Raw genomic sequence first — 16,449 nt, 5'->3', positions numbered from 1 at the left:
ATACTATCCATATATTTTATGCATTTCTGAGTTTCTAATTTTTTTCTGTATCTAAACAGTCTGTTAACCTTCAGGTATCAACTGTGGTATCTGCAAAACTTCCCCAAAATTCTCATTTAACTTCTTATATCAGTCCATGACATATCAAAACCACAATGGGGAAAATTGTGATGTGGAATGAATAACTGTACTTATTCTGCTTGGCACAAGTTCAGCATAAAACAAACCAGGTAGATAGAGCAGTCCTAAAATGGCAACTAGAATGCCTTGGGGAGTAATGGCTTCCTCACCATCAGAGATCTTCAAGATTAAAATGACTAAAAGATTAAAATGAGCAGGATGTGTCAAGGAGAATTTCTCATTCAGGAACCTGGTAGACCTTTGAGGTCATTTTCTACTCTGAGATTCTGAGACGCTATGAATTAGTGAAAATTTTACAGGCTGCTCACATCTTTTTAAAAATTTTCAGCTAAACTAGTCTCTCTACATCTACTTTTGTTATTTTGTAATCATGTTTTCAGACACATCCGATTCTTTAAGATTCTTTTTAGAAGTTTTCTTGGCAAAGATATTGGAGTGGTTTATCATTTCCACTTCCGGCTTGTTTTACAGATGAGGAAACTGAGGCAAACAGAGGTAATTGACTGTCCAGGGTTACATAGCTAGGAAGTGTCTGAAGCTAAATTGGAACTCAGATCTTTCTAATTCCAGCCCTGGCACTTTATTTACTGTGCCACCCAGCTGCATACATAAGGAAATACACACTAGATATATCTTTTTGTGTACGTGTTTATATATACATACATATATATATATATATATATATATATATTGTATGTGTGTATAGTGAGAAATTCCTTTAGAACATGACTTCTTAAACCTTTTCCATTCAAGACCACTTTTCACCCAAGAAATTTTTATATGACCCTGGGTATAAAGATATGTAAAATAAGTATATTAATCAAACGTTTAATGATAATAAGTTATATTAATTATGAGATCTCATGTGGGGTTAAGACCCACTATTTAAGAAACTGGATTTTACAGGAGAAATTTAAAATAATGTAAATACAATATACTTTTAACAATAGATGATAGATAGATAGATAGATATCACAAACATATAAACCCACAGAAATTAATGTGTATAAATATACTTACACATATTTTAAGTGCTTCTCTGTGTACTGAATACATATTAGTGCATACTTAATGTATATGTACATATCTATGAAGTGTGAATGTATATGCTATCACTGCATGCTGTTGCCATTTCTTGTAGAAAGAGAACATAAATATATTATTTGTATAGTTTAAAGTCCTTCTCTAATGCCTAATGAAAGTGGTGTCCCAGCAAGTCCTCCTTATCTGGAAAGGCTTTACTTCTGAGCCCATTTGTGAATCAGCCCAGAGAAGGTTAGAAGGACTCACTCTCAGGAGACTAGCCATCAGATGAGGACTTTGTGTTTAGCTCCAACAACTCAAAAAACTCTAGACTCCTGGAGCTTAGAGAAGTGGCCTTGGTGAAATGATAGCGCTGCAATGAGTTCAGAGCCTATGAATAAAAAAAATAAAATAAAATAAAATTGAGGATAATTGATCAAAAATCCCAATTTCAGTGAGTTTAAAAAAGGTAAATTCAAAAACATTTCAATAAGAAAATGCTATTGTTGCTGAAAAGTCAAACTGAATAATAGCAACAAAAAAATGATTATTATTTCTTGTGGAATTAAAAAGACAACCTAAATGGCATAAGAGAGCTTGGAGGAAATCTTGAGCATGTGTCTCAAGCATGTGTCTCCAACCCATAGATAGAAACATCTAGGTGATACAGTATAAGTATCTCTGTGGGAAAAGGGGATTCACTTAAGAAATAAGTGAATTTATGAACTCTGTCAGTCTAAATGCACTTTTACAATCCTAACTGCATATTTGTTATATGGAGGAGAATATTATAATATGGAAAATTCTTCCATCTTTACTTTAGAACAAAGAAGCTACATGGGATGTAGATGAAGATTTAATTTTAGAATGAGTTCCTAGAAAATGCAGAATTTGTCTTGGGGGGAAAAAACTGTGATTTTCACCATGATGATTCTTTCCATCTAATTCTTTTTCACCTAGAATAATGGAAAGTTTTCCTCCTGAAATATTTTAGGCTCAAAGATTCCTAGCATGTGGGAAGTAAAAAGGTTTAAATCATCATTTGATCTACTTTACTCAGTTTATGGATGAGAGAAGTGGGCATACAGACAAGAAGCAATTTGTCTAAGATAACCTGACTAGTTATTAGCTGAGCAGAGTTTCAAATCTAGGTATCTTCCATTCCTGGCTAATCTTTCCACACTACTGTATCTATCATCTAGTCTTTGGCCTGGGCAAGCAAAAGCTACCCTCAAATCCCATAATGCATCTGCCTCTCATAAGAGGAGAGACAATGCTCCTGATCAGAATCCAACCTCAGAAAACATTCTAAATTCCAGGTATTTAGCTCAGAATCACCAATATTCTTTATTCATCTCAGCCTGTGTAAGAGTGTGGGTGATGTGAGGCGTTTGTTTGGTGTTTGTTTGTTTGGTTTTTTTTTTTTTTAAATAGGGTGAATATTCTTTTAGGTCTCACTTCTGGAACTAAGCTCACTGGTAAGTATCTGATGGAAATTTCACCTAGTCTTAGAAACTATACATGTAATTTGTAGGGAAACAACACTACATAGCAGAAAGAGCACTGGAATCAGGATCCAAATATCTATCTCTGTTCTAGTCTCAGCACTACACCTTACCAAGGGTGTGACCTACTAGTGAACCCAGCTGAGACAATGATGCTCTGTTCCTCAAACTGGATGTGATAATACTTGTGCAATTTAAAGAGGATCACTTGAAATAATTTACATTAAGCATTTTGAAAAAGGTTTTGGGGGTATGTTTGGTGTGACCCATAAAAACAAACTTTTGTGACCCACGAAGAACACTGTCTAGCTGTGTGATCTTAGGCAAGTCACTTAAGGAAGGAAGGAAAGAAGAAAGGAGGGGAAGGAGGGGAAGGAGGGAGGGAAGGAGGGAAAGAGAAAGAAAGACACAAGAGAGAAAGAAAGAGAGAGAGAGAAAGAAAGAATCCTAGATCTAGATGAGAGAATGAAAGACTATAAATTTTTGGTGGATAAATTTGTCATTTTCTTACTCAAATCATGGATTTTTTTCAGGTGCATGACAAGATTCAGAATATGATTAAAATTAAAGGAGACTTGCAGGCCACAAAGGAAGAGATAAGGATAGCAACGAATTCGGTAAGGATCTAAAGATATTGCCTCATTTCATTTTGAGCCTTTTCTTCATAATTCAACAATCACAATCACAAGTATAGGAAATTCTCTCTTGGCTGTCATGATTGGGATATATCTCAAGTTAAGGAAATGGTCTCTTGCCCATCAAAACTAGGAAGTATCTCAAGTATAGCAATGGTAGTATCAAATTCAAATAGAAATAGAGGTCACCATACTGTAAATAAGAAAATTTATAGGTTACATATTAACTTAGAAAATATGTTAACCTTATTTATGTTTTGTTATAATTTTATGTGTTTTATTAAGTATTTCCCAATTACAATTTAACCTGATTTAGACCTTAGTCTGCTAAATAGGCAGCTAAATGGCACAATGGATGGAGAGTTAGGCCAGAATGTTGGAAAGACTCATCTTCCTGAATTCTGGCCTCAGTCACTGACTGTGAGACCCTGGGCAAGTCACTTCTCTCTGTTTGCCTCCATTTCCTCATCTGTAAAATGCTCTGGAAAAGGAAATGGTAGACCACTCTAGTATCTCTGCCAAAAAAAACTCCAAATATTATCACAAAGAGTCAGACTCTTGACTGAACATGACTGAACTTAACAATGGTTGATTGGTTAATTGGATTTTCTTCATTCTCAAAGAGGACCAAAATAACATCACTATGTTGGAATCAAGGGACAGTGTGTCTGTGGCTAAATATTGTGAACCTCATAAAGCCTATAGGTCAAATTTGACGCCTCTGTATTCTAAATTTTAGAGTCCAATAAATTATACTTAATACCAAAAACATGCTGAAGCTAACTCAATCCTTCTCTGATAATTCAGATGATCTTTTATGATCTCACAGTGCCTTGAAGTCATGATTATGAAGAAAAGTATATCACCAATGCACATAAAAGTGCTGGTTAGAGGGCTAGCAGTTGAAGAATATAAAAAGCAAATAATCTCTGCTGCTTATTGACACTACAGTATCAGGGTCACCATTCAGCTATCCTCCCTTCTTGTATTTTTTAGCACCTTCTATCACAACAGAAAGAATATTGGACTGGGAACCAGGAGACCTGATTTCCAATTCTATTACTATCTATCAAACAAGTCACTCTCTGTTTCAGTCTCAGTTTCTCTATATTAAAAAGGGATTTGACCTCAAAATTTCTAAGAAATGACCTTACCAACACTAACATTCTGTGATTCTGTATTATGCCATTTGTTTTTCTCTATTATCAGAAAGTGTATTACTGTTCTGAACTCTAGAGTCAAAAGGTATAAGCAAATGCTAAGATTTATTGAAGTCTTGCAAATGTGAAGCTGTTCATGGTAGGGACCAAACACATTGTTCTCCCCCTGCCCCATCTCCTGGCTTCCTTCAAGACTCAAAATCTACCTTCCATAGAAGGCCTTCCTAGTCCCCACCAGGTGCTAGTATCTTCCTTCCATTTACATTAGATTGTATATAATAGCTAGATAGTGTAGTTAAGATAGTGCCAGACCTGGAATTAGGAAGTCTCATTTTCCTGAGGCCAAATTTAGTCTCAGACACTTATTAGTTGTGTGATCCTGGACAAATCACTTAACCCTATTTGCCTCAATTTTCTTATCTGCAGAATAAGCTGTTGCATGTGCATAATTATTGGCACATTGTCTCTTCCATCAGAATGTAAACTCTCTGAGGGCAGGGACAGTGATTTTTTTTTTCTTTGTATTAGAGTCTGGCATAAATCAAGGGTTTAATAATTTCTTATTGACTGGCTGACCTACTGGCTTGTTATAACCAAGTTCCTTGAAAGCAAATTCCTTGATTTCCTCATTTTTGTTCCTACTCATGAAATTCAAATACTATTTACAGTTTGGTCACTGGGGAAAAATTGATTATGTTTTTAACTCAAATGGTGTATTTGGAAATCTAAAAGGCTTATTCTCAAATCTAGCAAAGAAACATTTTTCAGGTACTTGAAAACAAGCTTGCAAAAATTATAACTATCACAGATTTTAAAGACTTAGGCTACCATCTTCATTTGATAGATTAATAAACTGCCCCCATGACCTTAATTTTCATAACTCATTAACTATGAATGAATATAAAGAATATACAGATTTATATATGCTGGCCCTACTGAAGTCCTCTGACTGTTTTTTCATTAGAGTCAAAGTTACTCAATCTGGCACAATTACCATGTGATGCTGTATGGATCAACGAGATCTATAAAGCAGTCAGATAATGTAGTATAGTCAAGATAGAATTAAATTTGGATTGGGAGGTCTGGATTTAAATCCAGACCCTATCTACTTCCTGCTAAAATAAGAGAATGTTATGCATACATTTTCCCCGAATGTTACCATGGCACTTACCAGTTGCTACCATGACAGCCTTGTGGACCACATGGAGCAATGTGAGCTATTATAATAATAAAAATTAAATGGCTCAAAAGATATTTGAATAGGGGGTTCCAAAGAATAGCCATGGTTGATCAAGTCAGGCTTGATGTCTGCTTGGAAGGAAATCTCTAGAGTGGAGTGCTTCAGACTATCATCCTTAGTCTTTATGCTATTTAATACTTCTTTCTGTGCCTTGTAAGAAGGCATGGATGGCATCCTTCTCAAACCAAATGGCATCCTTCTAGAAGAGATCTCAACCGACTAGTACAGGGAGTCTGTACAGTAGTAGCCAGAGTAGAAATGTGACCTATGATTCCACAGGGAATATAAACTAATTTAAGTAAATATAAACAGCAAAAGACACCCAAACTATTTTATGGGAAAACTTATATGTGACTTTGAGCCATCCCTGGCAATATGCCTTCTTTGTTCTGTTTCTATATAACATCTGGCCTGACTTGGGGTTGGCATAGAGATCCACCATTCTGTCTTCCTGCCACCAAGGACCGGGTCTCATGAGTAAACTCCCAAACAGTCTAATTAATCTAATAAACCCTATTAAATCTATACTGGCTCTTTCAGTATTATCTCTAAGGGTCTGGGTCCCTACAGTTGGTATAGCAGGGCAGAACAGACCATTTGACCTTACCATTGATAGAGCTGGAAAAAAGGGTTTTCGTGTCATGGACCCCTTTGGCAATCTGTTGAAGCCCTTCTCAGAATCAGGTTTTTAAATCATTGAAGGAAGTAATAAATTTCAGTTAAAGTTCAGGGGAAATTATAGATGTATTTTTTTCCATCCAAGTTCACAGATCTCCTGAAATCTAAGTAAACAAGGTAGAACAGTGGATAGAGCACCAGACTTGGAATCAGGAAGACCTGATTTTTAAACCAACTTCGGACATTCCCTAGTTGTGTGGCCTTAGGCAAATCTCTGTATAGTTCAGTTTCCTTGTCTATAAAATGGGAATAATAGTAGCATTTACCTCCTAAAGTTGTGAGAATCAAATGAAATTTTTGTAAAAATTATTTTGCAGATGTTAAAGTAATATGTAAATGCTAATTATTATTATTAGATCTATTCTTAGGCCCCAGATTAATAAGCCTTTGGCTAGAATATTAAACTAAATATAATAAGATAAAATTAAATAGATATTAATGTAAAATCTTAACCTTTGGATTCAAAAAAATCAATTTCACATCTTGAAGATGAGAGAGGCCTACATGGCTGATCATCTGAAAATGTCAAGGTTTTTAAAGAATTGTAAATTCAGCACAAGTCAACAATAATATGGCAATTCCAAAATATAATAGGATATTGAGCTTCATTGAAAAGGATAATGTGCAGAAAAAAGAGGTAGGTGATGGTCCCTTTGTACTTATACTATATGCATATTATCCAACATTAAAAACATTGCATTTAGTTTTGGCCATGCCAATTTACGAAGAACATTAATGACCTGGAGAGTAGAAGAACTCTAAGACAGAGAAGGACCTTGACTTCATGCTATGAGGCTCAGTTAAAGAAACTAGTGATGTTCTGCCTGGGAAAGAGAAAATTTAGGGGATGGGAAGTTGGGAGATGGAGAGGTATGATAGCTGTCTTCAAGTATTCAGAGGGCTTTGCTATAGAAAAAGGATAAGTCTTGTTCTGCTTGAGCCCAAAGGGAAGAACTATGAGCATTGGGTGGGAGTTTCAGGGAAGACAGATTTAAGCTTAATATAAGGAGAATGGAGGGAGTATAAGGCAAAAGGAGAATGGTGGCAATCTCTTCCCTTACTAAATTCTTCAAGCAAAAGTCATTTGATTGTTAGAGAGACAGTAGAGGAAGGTTTTTCATGTTCAAATACAAATTTTTCCCTTCCAACTATGAGCTCCTGTGCCAATCACTCTATCTCAGTTTCTTCATCTGTGAAATGAAAGTTTAGATTAAAATGGTAGCCTTCCAACTTCTCTGCCCTAAAAGCCTATTTTTAGCTCAATAACCAATAGCACAAGATTTGTGGTCCCCCAACCAAAAAGTGTCTGTACAAGTAATCAGCCTCTTAGCTAAGGAGGTGTTGTTTGTGCATTGTAAGTCTTTTATGGAGAATCTATAGAGTGCTAGACTAGATATAATTGCAAATCATCGAGTTGGAATTAGAAGGGACTTCTCCAGGTTATTGTTATCAAGTGAGATAGCATAAAAACATTATTGTGTGGGGCTTTAATGGTAAGAATAGAAATCTACTCTTAGTTGTAACAACATTTTTGTTCCAGAGGGAGAAACCCATTTTTCTACTCTAGCTCTTATAGTTGCTATACATACTCAAGGCTGGCTAAGTTAGTGCATGGTAATTGACTTTGTTGTAATTACATGCTTGAGGCTAGGCCATCCAATAGAATCCCTCTGAAAGTGAAGAACAAGGGACAGGGAGGAAAGGGGGGCGGGGTGGAGAGTCTTGAAACGGTAGAATCCTTTTAATGGCAAAGCTATGCTGTTAACCTAATTAAACCTTAAGATGACTAAAAGAAACCCTCAGGTACACTAAATGGCAACAAGGGAATCAATCAGCTGGGACAGCAGCATTTCTGGGAAATCCCAAAGCCAAATGACTCTCACTTGATTCAGTTTTCTTTTCTGTTAAGTGAGAATAAGTGAATGACATTTGCCTGTTCAGTTTAGATCGTAGGATGATTAAGAGATCAGATCGAACAATATGTATGAAAGCACTTTGATATTCATAAAGCACTGAATAGTATGAAGTATCTTGATTATATTAAATTTCCTTTTCTTCTGTAGTATGGCAGTGAGAAATCCTTCCATAACACCACTTGTATGCACCTAAGGCACCAAGCTTCCTACACATGTCTAAGGAAACACAGAGTATCCCCTTGTCTTGACATCAAAGGCATAGATGGATTATGAGTTTATGCAAGAGGTGTAAAAGATTTGTCTTATAGCAATGAGAGTTCAGTGAAAATTGTATATAACAAATTTGGAGTGGACCCAGTTATCATGGTTTCATGATTCTTTCCAGTTTTATCTAGCAACAGATTAGTAAGAATGAAGAAGGGGCTGGTGAAAGCAATTTAAAACTGAGGCTTGGCAGGGCAAGATCATTGATAAAATAAGACCATGAGTCCCCAGAGAAAGGAAACAAGATGGAAAAAGTAGGAGAATATAACTAATTAGAGATGGTAACCTTGGAAATAACTGAGGGATAGAAGGATTGAGGTCCCACTGAAGAAGAAGAAGAAGAGTTGAGATTATAAAATTGAAGGAGAGGGAAGATGACAACAGATTGCAATCAGATATGGGAATTTCAGAATTCATGAATGTAGAAGTAATGCATTTGTGGGTGATGGCAAAATAATGAGTGTGATTCTGTGTGTGTGTGTGTGTATGTATCACTGAAGTAGGAGAGAGAAGTAGGTCATAGAATATGAGAAAATTGAGGAATTGTGATATTAGAGTACTTGGGGGATATCAATATGTATGCTGAATTCTCATAAGTATGAGTACAGGAGTTGGAAAGGAGAGAAAGACCATCAGCCAGGCACTGATTTTGAGAAATATGAGTTTTTCCCTTCCAACTCTGAGCTCCTGTGCCAATCATTCCATCTCAGTTTCCTCATCTGTGAAATGAAAATTCAGACTAAAATGGTGGTCTTCCAACCTCTCTGCCCTAAAAGCCTGTTTTTAGGTCAAAAACCAATAGTACAAGATTTGCACTTTGAAAAAAGAAGAAAAAGTAGGTAGACAAGTAGCAACCAGAATTTTGATTAACAGAAACTGAAGGTACCTCAAAGGAAGAGAGGTTACTGAACAATGACAGTAGAAAGAGAACCTGAAGTAGCAACAAGAAACAGGAAATATTCCAACTTCTCTACCTTCATCAGTGAGTAGAGGGAAATGAACAAAAGTACAACCAGGTAGTCTGCGTCATCGAGAGAAAAACCAGAAGATGGAAAGAATGGGAAAGGGAAAGGAAAAGATTTAAGATGAAAGCAAGTTTGCAGCCTACGAGTAATAATCCAGCAAGCATAGTAGAAAGTGTGGATAATTTTAAGAGTGAAACAGTAGACAAATGGAGGGAGCAGTCACAGAGTTCATAATTTCCAGTGTTCTAGAGAGAATATTTAGTGGTAGATTTGAAAAGGTCCCAAAGGTGTTGAGTCTATTTTAGTTAACTACAACAGAATGAAAGGGGTTTCCAGTAATAAGCTAATGTACCCAAAGAGCATTATGAAAGAAAATCAGAAAATATGGATAAAGACAAACAATCAAGAAAGTCAACACAAGGAATAACTAGTTCTTTTTTCTTCTTAAGTAATATTTTTTCCAATTCCATGTAAAGAAATTTTTAGCATTCATTTTTTTTAAAATTTTGAGTGCCAAATTTTCTTCCTCCCTCTCTCACCTCCCCCCTCCCTAAAATGGCAAGCAATTTTATATAGGCTATATATGTGTAAGCGTGTGAAACATATAAGAATAAATAGTTCAAAGTAAAGGAAATCAAGTTGACAACCTTCAAGGAAGGGGAAAATATTCTAATCTTGAGATCCAGGTTCTGATTACAAGAACCTCCAGGTTCAGAAGAGCAGTAGTTTCTCTAAAAAAAGAAAATTATAGATTTGGGATATGAAAATACAGAAGTAGAAAGAAATCAAACGACACAAGATTAGAAGAAGACATGAAGGTTGTATAATTAACAATCTATTGAGCTTGAATATAAAGGGATATGAAGAGAAAATCTAAAGATCATAGGATCTTGTAGGAAAACACAATTGAAAAAAACGTGTATATCATACTAATACAAGAAAATTGCCCAAATCATTGGAACAGAAAGTAAATTTAAATCTGATCCAATCCAACAAGCATTTCTTAATGTCCCAGACAATACCTGTGGGGAAACAATAAAAGGGCCAAAAGGGGAAAGGTGAGGAGTGAGGGAATGTAAAAAAAAAATTTTCAAAAGAAAGGAAGGATTAAATGATAATAACTCTGGGATAAATAAAACACATTTCATTAATAAATCAAAATGAAGGTATCTAGAATAATAATACAAAGGAAAATCTCTCAGATGAACATGGGACCATAAGGACTCAGAAAAGTACCATCATCTGACCAGAGGTGATTTTTTTTTAAATATAAGATGAGAAGCAGTTTTTTAAATTACTTGCCATATTATGAAGGTTTTGTGAGAGTCAGAACAGAGAGTTTTATACCAGGTCCACAATCAAGGAATAAGATTCCATCTACAGAGAGCAAAGACTCCAGAGTCAGGTCCCTCCAGAAATAGAAAGGTATTATAGGAATCTGGCAATGGACAAGGGTCTTGAACATCCCAGAAAAAAAGTCTTCATTAAGCAGGGGTGATATTTCTTGGTACTACTTCCCTCTCTAGTTTGGGGTCTCTAGGAATAAAAATTTCAGAAGATGAGTGGACAGTCACATAGGTCTAGAATAAGGATTCTGACATAGAGAAAGAAAGTTAGTGAAGGAAAGGGAAAAGAATATGATTGCATCTACAAATCTGGAGCACTCCCATTATACCCATAGATTACTTTATGAATTGATATTCCTCAAAATTAGGCTCTTAAGAGTAAAAGAGAGGAGGAGGAGGAGGAGGAGGAGGAAAATAGGGTAAGAGAAAGATCTATAATTTTATTAATAGAAGAAAGTTAAGCTTTTGATTCTCAGAAGTCCCATCTGAAGACATTGGTCATATAGAGACTAAGAATATATAAATGCAACCCCATAAATGAAAGATTGAACTCTAAAATGTCCCAGAAAGAGAAAATAGTAAGAAAAGAATTTGACTAAATTTACATACTTTGGAAAGGGCACTACAAATAAATGCCATTCAATTTTTTTTTAAGATTTACTAATGTATTTAATTTTTATATTACAAACATTTACAACTCAGCCTTACCTTGTAAGAGATTGCTTGTAACAAAGTGGGGGGAAAAAGTAAAATTAATAATATAGTGACCCCATCTAAAAGTGCATGCAACATGTCACAAATGCAGCATTTCCCTTTCTAATTTTTTTAAATGGGCAGAAATCTATTTTTTATCCCTCCCATTCCCCACCCCAGTGGAAAAAAAGAAAAGAAAAACTTTTTAAAATAAAAAATCTACATAACCAAACAAATCAAATTTCCATGGTAGGTATAGAGAGAGACATATTGCACTGAATAAAGTACTGAACCTAGAATCAAGAAAATCTGCATTCAAATGTGGCCTCAGACACTAGCTATTTGACTCTGGACAATTCACTTAACCCTCTTCGTCTCAATTTCCTCATCTATAAGATGAGCTAAACAAGGAAATGGCAAGTATCTTTGCCAAGAAAACCCCAAATGGAGTCACCAAGAATTGGTTTCACCCTGATGGATTCATCACCTGATGTGGATGGCATTTTTCATCATTGGTCCTCTGGAATAATGACTGGTCATTGAATTGATCATAATTCCTACAGATTTCAAAGTTGCTTGTTTTTACAGTGCTGCTCTTGTTATTGTTTAATTTTTCCCCTAGTTTTGTTCATTTCATTCTTCATGTTATAAAAGTCCTCAAAATTGTTCATTTCTGTTATATTGATGTCTTACATATATACATATATATTGTTATTCTAGTTCTGCCAATAAAAAGACATCTTCCAATATTTTTTTTAAATCCTCTATTTCTCCATTCCTTCTAGCCCAAAAATACTACATAACATTCATATACCACAACTTAGTCATTCCTCAATGATTGGCATCCCCTTGTTTTCCACATCTCTTTGCCACCACAAAAAAGAACTGCTATCAATATTTTTGCACATATACGATCTTTTCCTCTTTCTTTGATCTCTTTTGGGCATATACCTAGAAGTGGTATTGCTGGGAGAAAGATAATATATTTAGTAACTTTTTGGAAGAAATTCCAAATTGTTTTCCATAGTGGTTGTATCCATTCACAGCTTCAATAACAGTGCAATAGGAAAAGTGCCTATTTTCCCACAGTCCTTCCAACATTAATCATTTTCTTTTCTTTTGTCATCTTTGCTATACTGATGAGTATGAGATAGAGTCTTGGAAAATTGCTTTAATTTAATTTTTCTAATTAGCAGTGATTTAGAACATTTTTTCATGTGACTATAGATAGCCTGAGGATATTTTTCCCCCTTGAGAATTGCCTGTTCATGTTCTTAGGCCATTTATCAATTGGAGAATAGCTCTTATAAAATTTTTATCAGTTCTTTATAGAAGGTGGTCCAAAAGACTCTAGGAGTCTATGTCTAGGAGACATAGAGTGGGTAAAAGCTTTCAGTAGAAGACAAAATTTAAGGAGAAACATAAAGAAATTCAGGTAGAAATAAGGAGGGAGAGCATTCCAGACATGGGAAATGGCAGCAAAAATGACGGCAACCAAGAGAAGGAGTGGAACAGCAAGGACAGCAGAGTTATTAATTCAAAGAATGCATGATGGGGAATAAGAGCTTTTAATGCTAAACAGATTTTGTATTTGCTCAAAAGACTTTTGAGGCATTCTGTATCTTGGAAATAAGACTTTTATCAGACAACTTGGTGCAAAGTTATTTTTTCCCATTAATTGTTACCTTTTTATTCTTAATTTTCTTAGATTTGTTTATGAAAAACTTTTTAATTTTATATAATCAAAATTATCTTTTGAGATTTTGGTCTAAATCTAATTTCTTCCATACTACTATCCAACTTTCCAAGCAGTTTTTGTCAAATAGTTCTTATCTAAGTAGCTAGGGTCTTTGAATAGAAGCTAGGCAGGAAGGCCCTCAAGTTTTCCCTCTGTACTTGATGACCTCATTTACTCTCATGGATTTAATTATCATCTTATCTGTCAATCCTGCCCTAACCTCTCTGCTGACATCTTTCCCATCTTCAACTTCATTTTAGGCATCTCAGACTTGGTGCTGGTTAAATTCAATTTGTGCAAAATGTAGCTCAACTTTCCCCCTAAGCCTTGCCTTCTCCCTTCTAAACTTCCATATTACTATTGAAGGTATCACCATCCTCCCAATCTCCTAGGCTTTTGACCTCAATATCATCCTTAATTCCTCACTCTCTCTCACCGTGTCTCAATATCCAATCTGTCATTAAACCCCATTGGTTCCACCTTTGCAACATCTCCCCAATACACCCCCCTCTTTCCTCTAGCATCTCCACCATTCCAGTGCAGGCCCTCATCACCTCACACTTAGATTATTGCAATAGACTAATGGTAGTTCAATCTGCTTCAAATATTATGTCAATCCATTCTCCATATAACTACCAAAGTGATTTTCCTAAAGTTCAGGTCTGATCATGTCATACCCTTCCTACTTAATAAACTCAAGTGTCTCCCTGTCACCTGCAAGATCAAACACTAAATACTGTTTGGTGTTCAAAGTCCTTTATAACACAGCCTCCTTCTACCTTTACATGTATTTTTCAAATTAGCAACACTGGCCTCCTGGCTCTTCTCAAAAAAAAAAAGTTAGGGAAATGTTTTTTTTAATTAATAGAACACAAATCTCAAGGAATTTGGGAATAGACAAGGATAATAATGGAAGGAGAGTTTGGTAAGAGAGTTGGGAGGGGCTAATCAAGGTCATAGTTTTGTATAAGGTATGAAATGTTATATAAAGAAATAATTCATATAAGCAAAACAAACCTAAGGAAAAAAAGCCTAAGAGACTAAATGTTTGTTTAAAGATATAAAATAATTTAATGAAAGAAAATAGATATAGTATTTTAACCCTAAATGTGAATGATTTAAACTTCTCAATAAAACTAAAAAAGATAACGGGATGAATAAGAAAAAAAAATCATAAATATTGGTTCCATGAATAAATGAAAACCCAGGTCACTAAGCTAGTAAGTGTCTGAATCTATATATAAACTCAGATCTTCCAAGGCCCAGTGTTTTATCCACAGGGTCACTTAATTAAAAATCATAAAAATCAAAACTATATGAAAATACTAATTAGCAAAGGAAGAAAGAACAAATGAGCTAAACCTAAATGAAGAAGGTTAAAAATAGATTGACTTTGTAAAAATATCATACAAGTGTTTAAAAAAAAATCATGGCAACATACTTAAATGTATAGCATGTAACAAGAAATTTTCTGAAGAAAAATTTCTCTGAAAAGATAATTACAGAATAGAGAATGAACATATAACTGTAGCATGTAGTTTTAGAAAACTAAGACAAAATTAAAAACTTTAAAATAAGCTCAAAGTAAGGGATATTGAAAATTAGAAGAGAGAGGAAAATGGTAGAAATGAAAAGATTATAGAGCTGAAAAACAAAACTAAGATGTCTTTTTGAAAAGACTAACAAAATCAATAAACCATTAGCTAACAACTTTAAAAAGAAGAAAACCAAATTAGCAAAATCAAAAATGAGCAAAGTGAATTCACAATGAACAGATAGGAAATAAAGTGAATTATCAGAAACTACTATTCCAAATTACATGTCAGCCAAAGTAAAAGGAAATTCATGCCTTTTAGTAATGAAGCAAAGGACTACTGGGGCAGAATCCTTAATACATTATCAGATAAGGAATTACATTAGGCATTTTTTGTTTAATTGTTTTTTGTTTCAAAGAAGGAATTAATCTTTTTGGGGGGAGCAAAGGTATTTCCAGAAGTGACTATAATGTAAGAACAAATTGTTTTAACAATACTTTAACGAAACTCAAAGGAAATTTATGAGTTTCTTCAAAAATCTAAATATCTAAACTTACCAAACAAAAAATGGAAATGTTCAATCTTCTAGTCTCAGAAAGAGAAATTGAACAAGCTGTCAAGAAGTACTGAATGATAAAACCTTTTTCTAAATGGATTTAATTTAATAATTTTTATTTAATATTTAATCATTTTAATTCTACCAAATTTTCAAAAAAGGACTAATCACCATAAAAATTATTTTCAGGAATAGAGAAAGAAGCTCTTCCAGACTCCTTTTATAGAACTAATGTGATTATAATATCTAAAACATAGAAAAATAAAACAGGGAAAGAAAAGTTGAGGCCAATTTCACTAACAAATATTGATACAAAAAATTAAATAAAATCTTTACCATGAAAAATACAACAATATTTTCCCAAAAATTCAAAATGACCTTCCACTATTATAGTTCATTCCATAAAGGATGGTTCAACATTTAGGAAAATAATGAGCATCATTAAGCCAGGAAACAACAAAAAAGAACCCAAAACCATGGTTGTATCAATACACATGGAACAGCAGCCAAAAAAAAAAAAAGAAAGAAAGAAAAGCTCTTGACAAAAGGTAACATCTATTATTATAAAAAATTCTAAAAGGCATAAGCATGTAAGGTATTTTCTTTGATAATAGTCAAAAGAATAAATAAATGAAACTAAAAGCTATCTTAATTTGTAATTTTAAAAAATATTAAAAGTTTTCCAAATAAGTACAGAAATAAAGCATTTGTGTTTATTCTCTTTTTGTTTGACATGGTCCTAAAAAAGATGATTAAAAATATGAATCTCAATAAAGAAGAGACAAAATTATTCCTATTAATAGATGATGTGGCAGTTTACTTAGGAAACTCTGAAAAATCAGTGAATAAACTAATCAGAATCATTAATACTTTCAGGAAAGAAACAGGACATTATTATTTTAATAAGCCCATAAAAATCATTAGCATTGCTGTACATTACTAATAAGAATCAGGAGAAAATTACATAAAGTGAAAATACTTTCAAAATAACAACAAAGTACATAAAATATCTGCAATTTATAAAAATATTCTTTATAGAAATAAAGGAGAACAA

At 34.2% G+C, this 16,449-nt stretch overlaps 1 protein-coding gene across 1 annotated transcript in view; it reads left to right on the top strand.

Moving 5' to 3' along the window:
• Positions 1 to 2,516: 2,516 nt before the first annotated feature.
• Positions 2,517 to 16,449, top strand: part of LOC111718704 (polyamine-modulated factor 1-binding protein 1) — a 40,741-nt gene continuing 26,808 nt past the window's right edge. Inside the window, exons 1-2 of the mRNA XM_031950072.1 lie at positions 2,517 to 2,642; positions 3,203 to 3,286. Of these exons, the coding sequence (XP_031805932.1) occupies positions 3,224 to 3,286 (63 nt within the window). The 5' untranslated portion in view covers positions 2,517 to 2,642; positions 3,203 to 3,223. The remainder of the gene's footprint in view (positions 2,643 to 3,202; positions 3,287 to 16,449) is intronic.

Source organism: Sarcophilus harrisii, chromosome 2, assembly GCF_902635505.1.
Source record: "Sarcophilus harrisii chromosome 2, mSarHar1.11, whole genome shotgun sequence".
Taxonomy (NCBI): Eukaryota; Metazoa; Chordata; class Mammalia; order Dasyuromorphia; family Dasyuridae; genus Sarcophilus; species Sarcophilus harrisii.
Note: the sequence above shows the minus strand (reverse complement) of the source record. Positions and strands in the feature narration are given on the sequence as shown.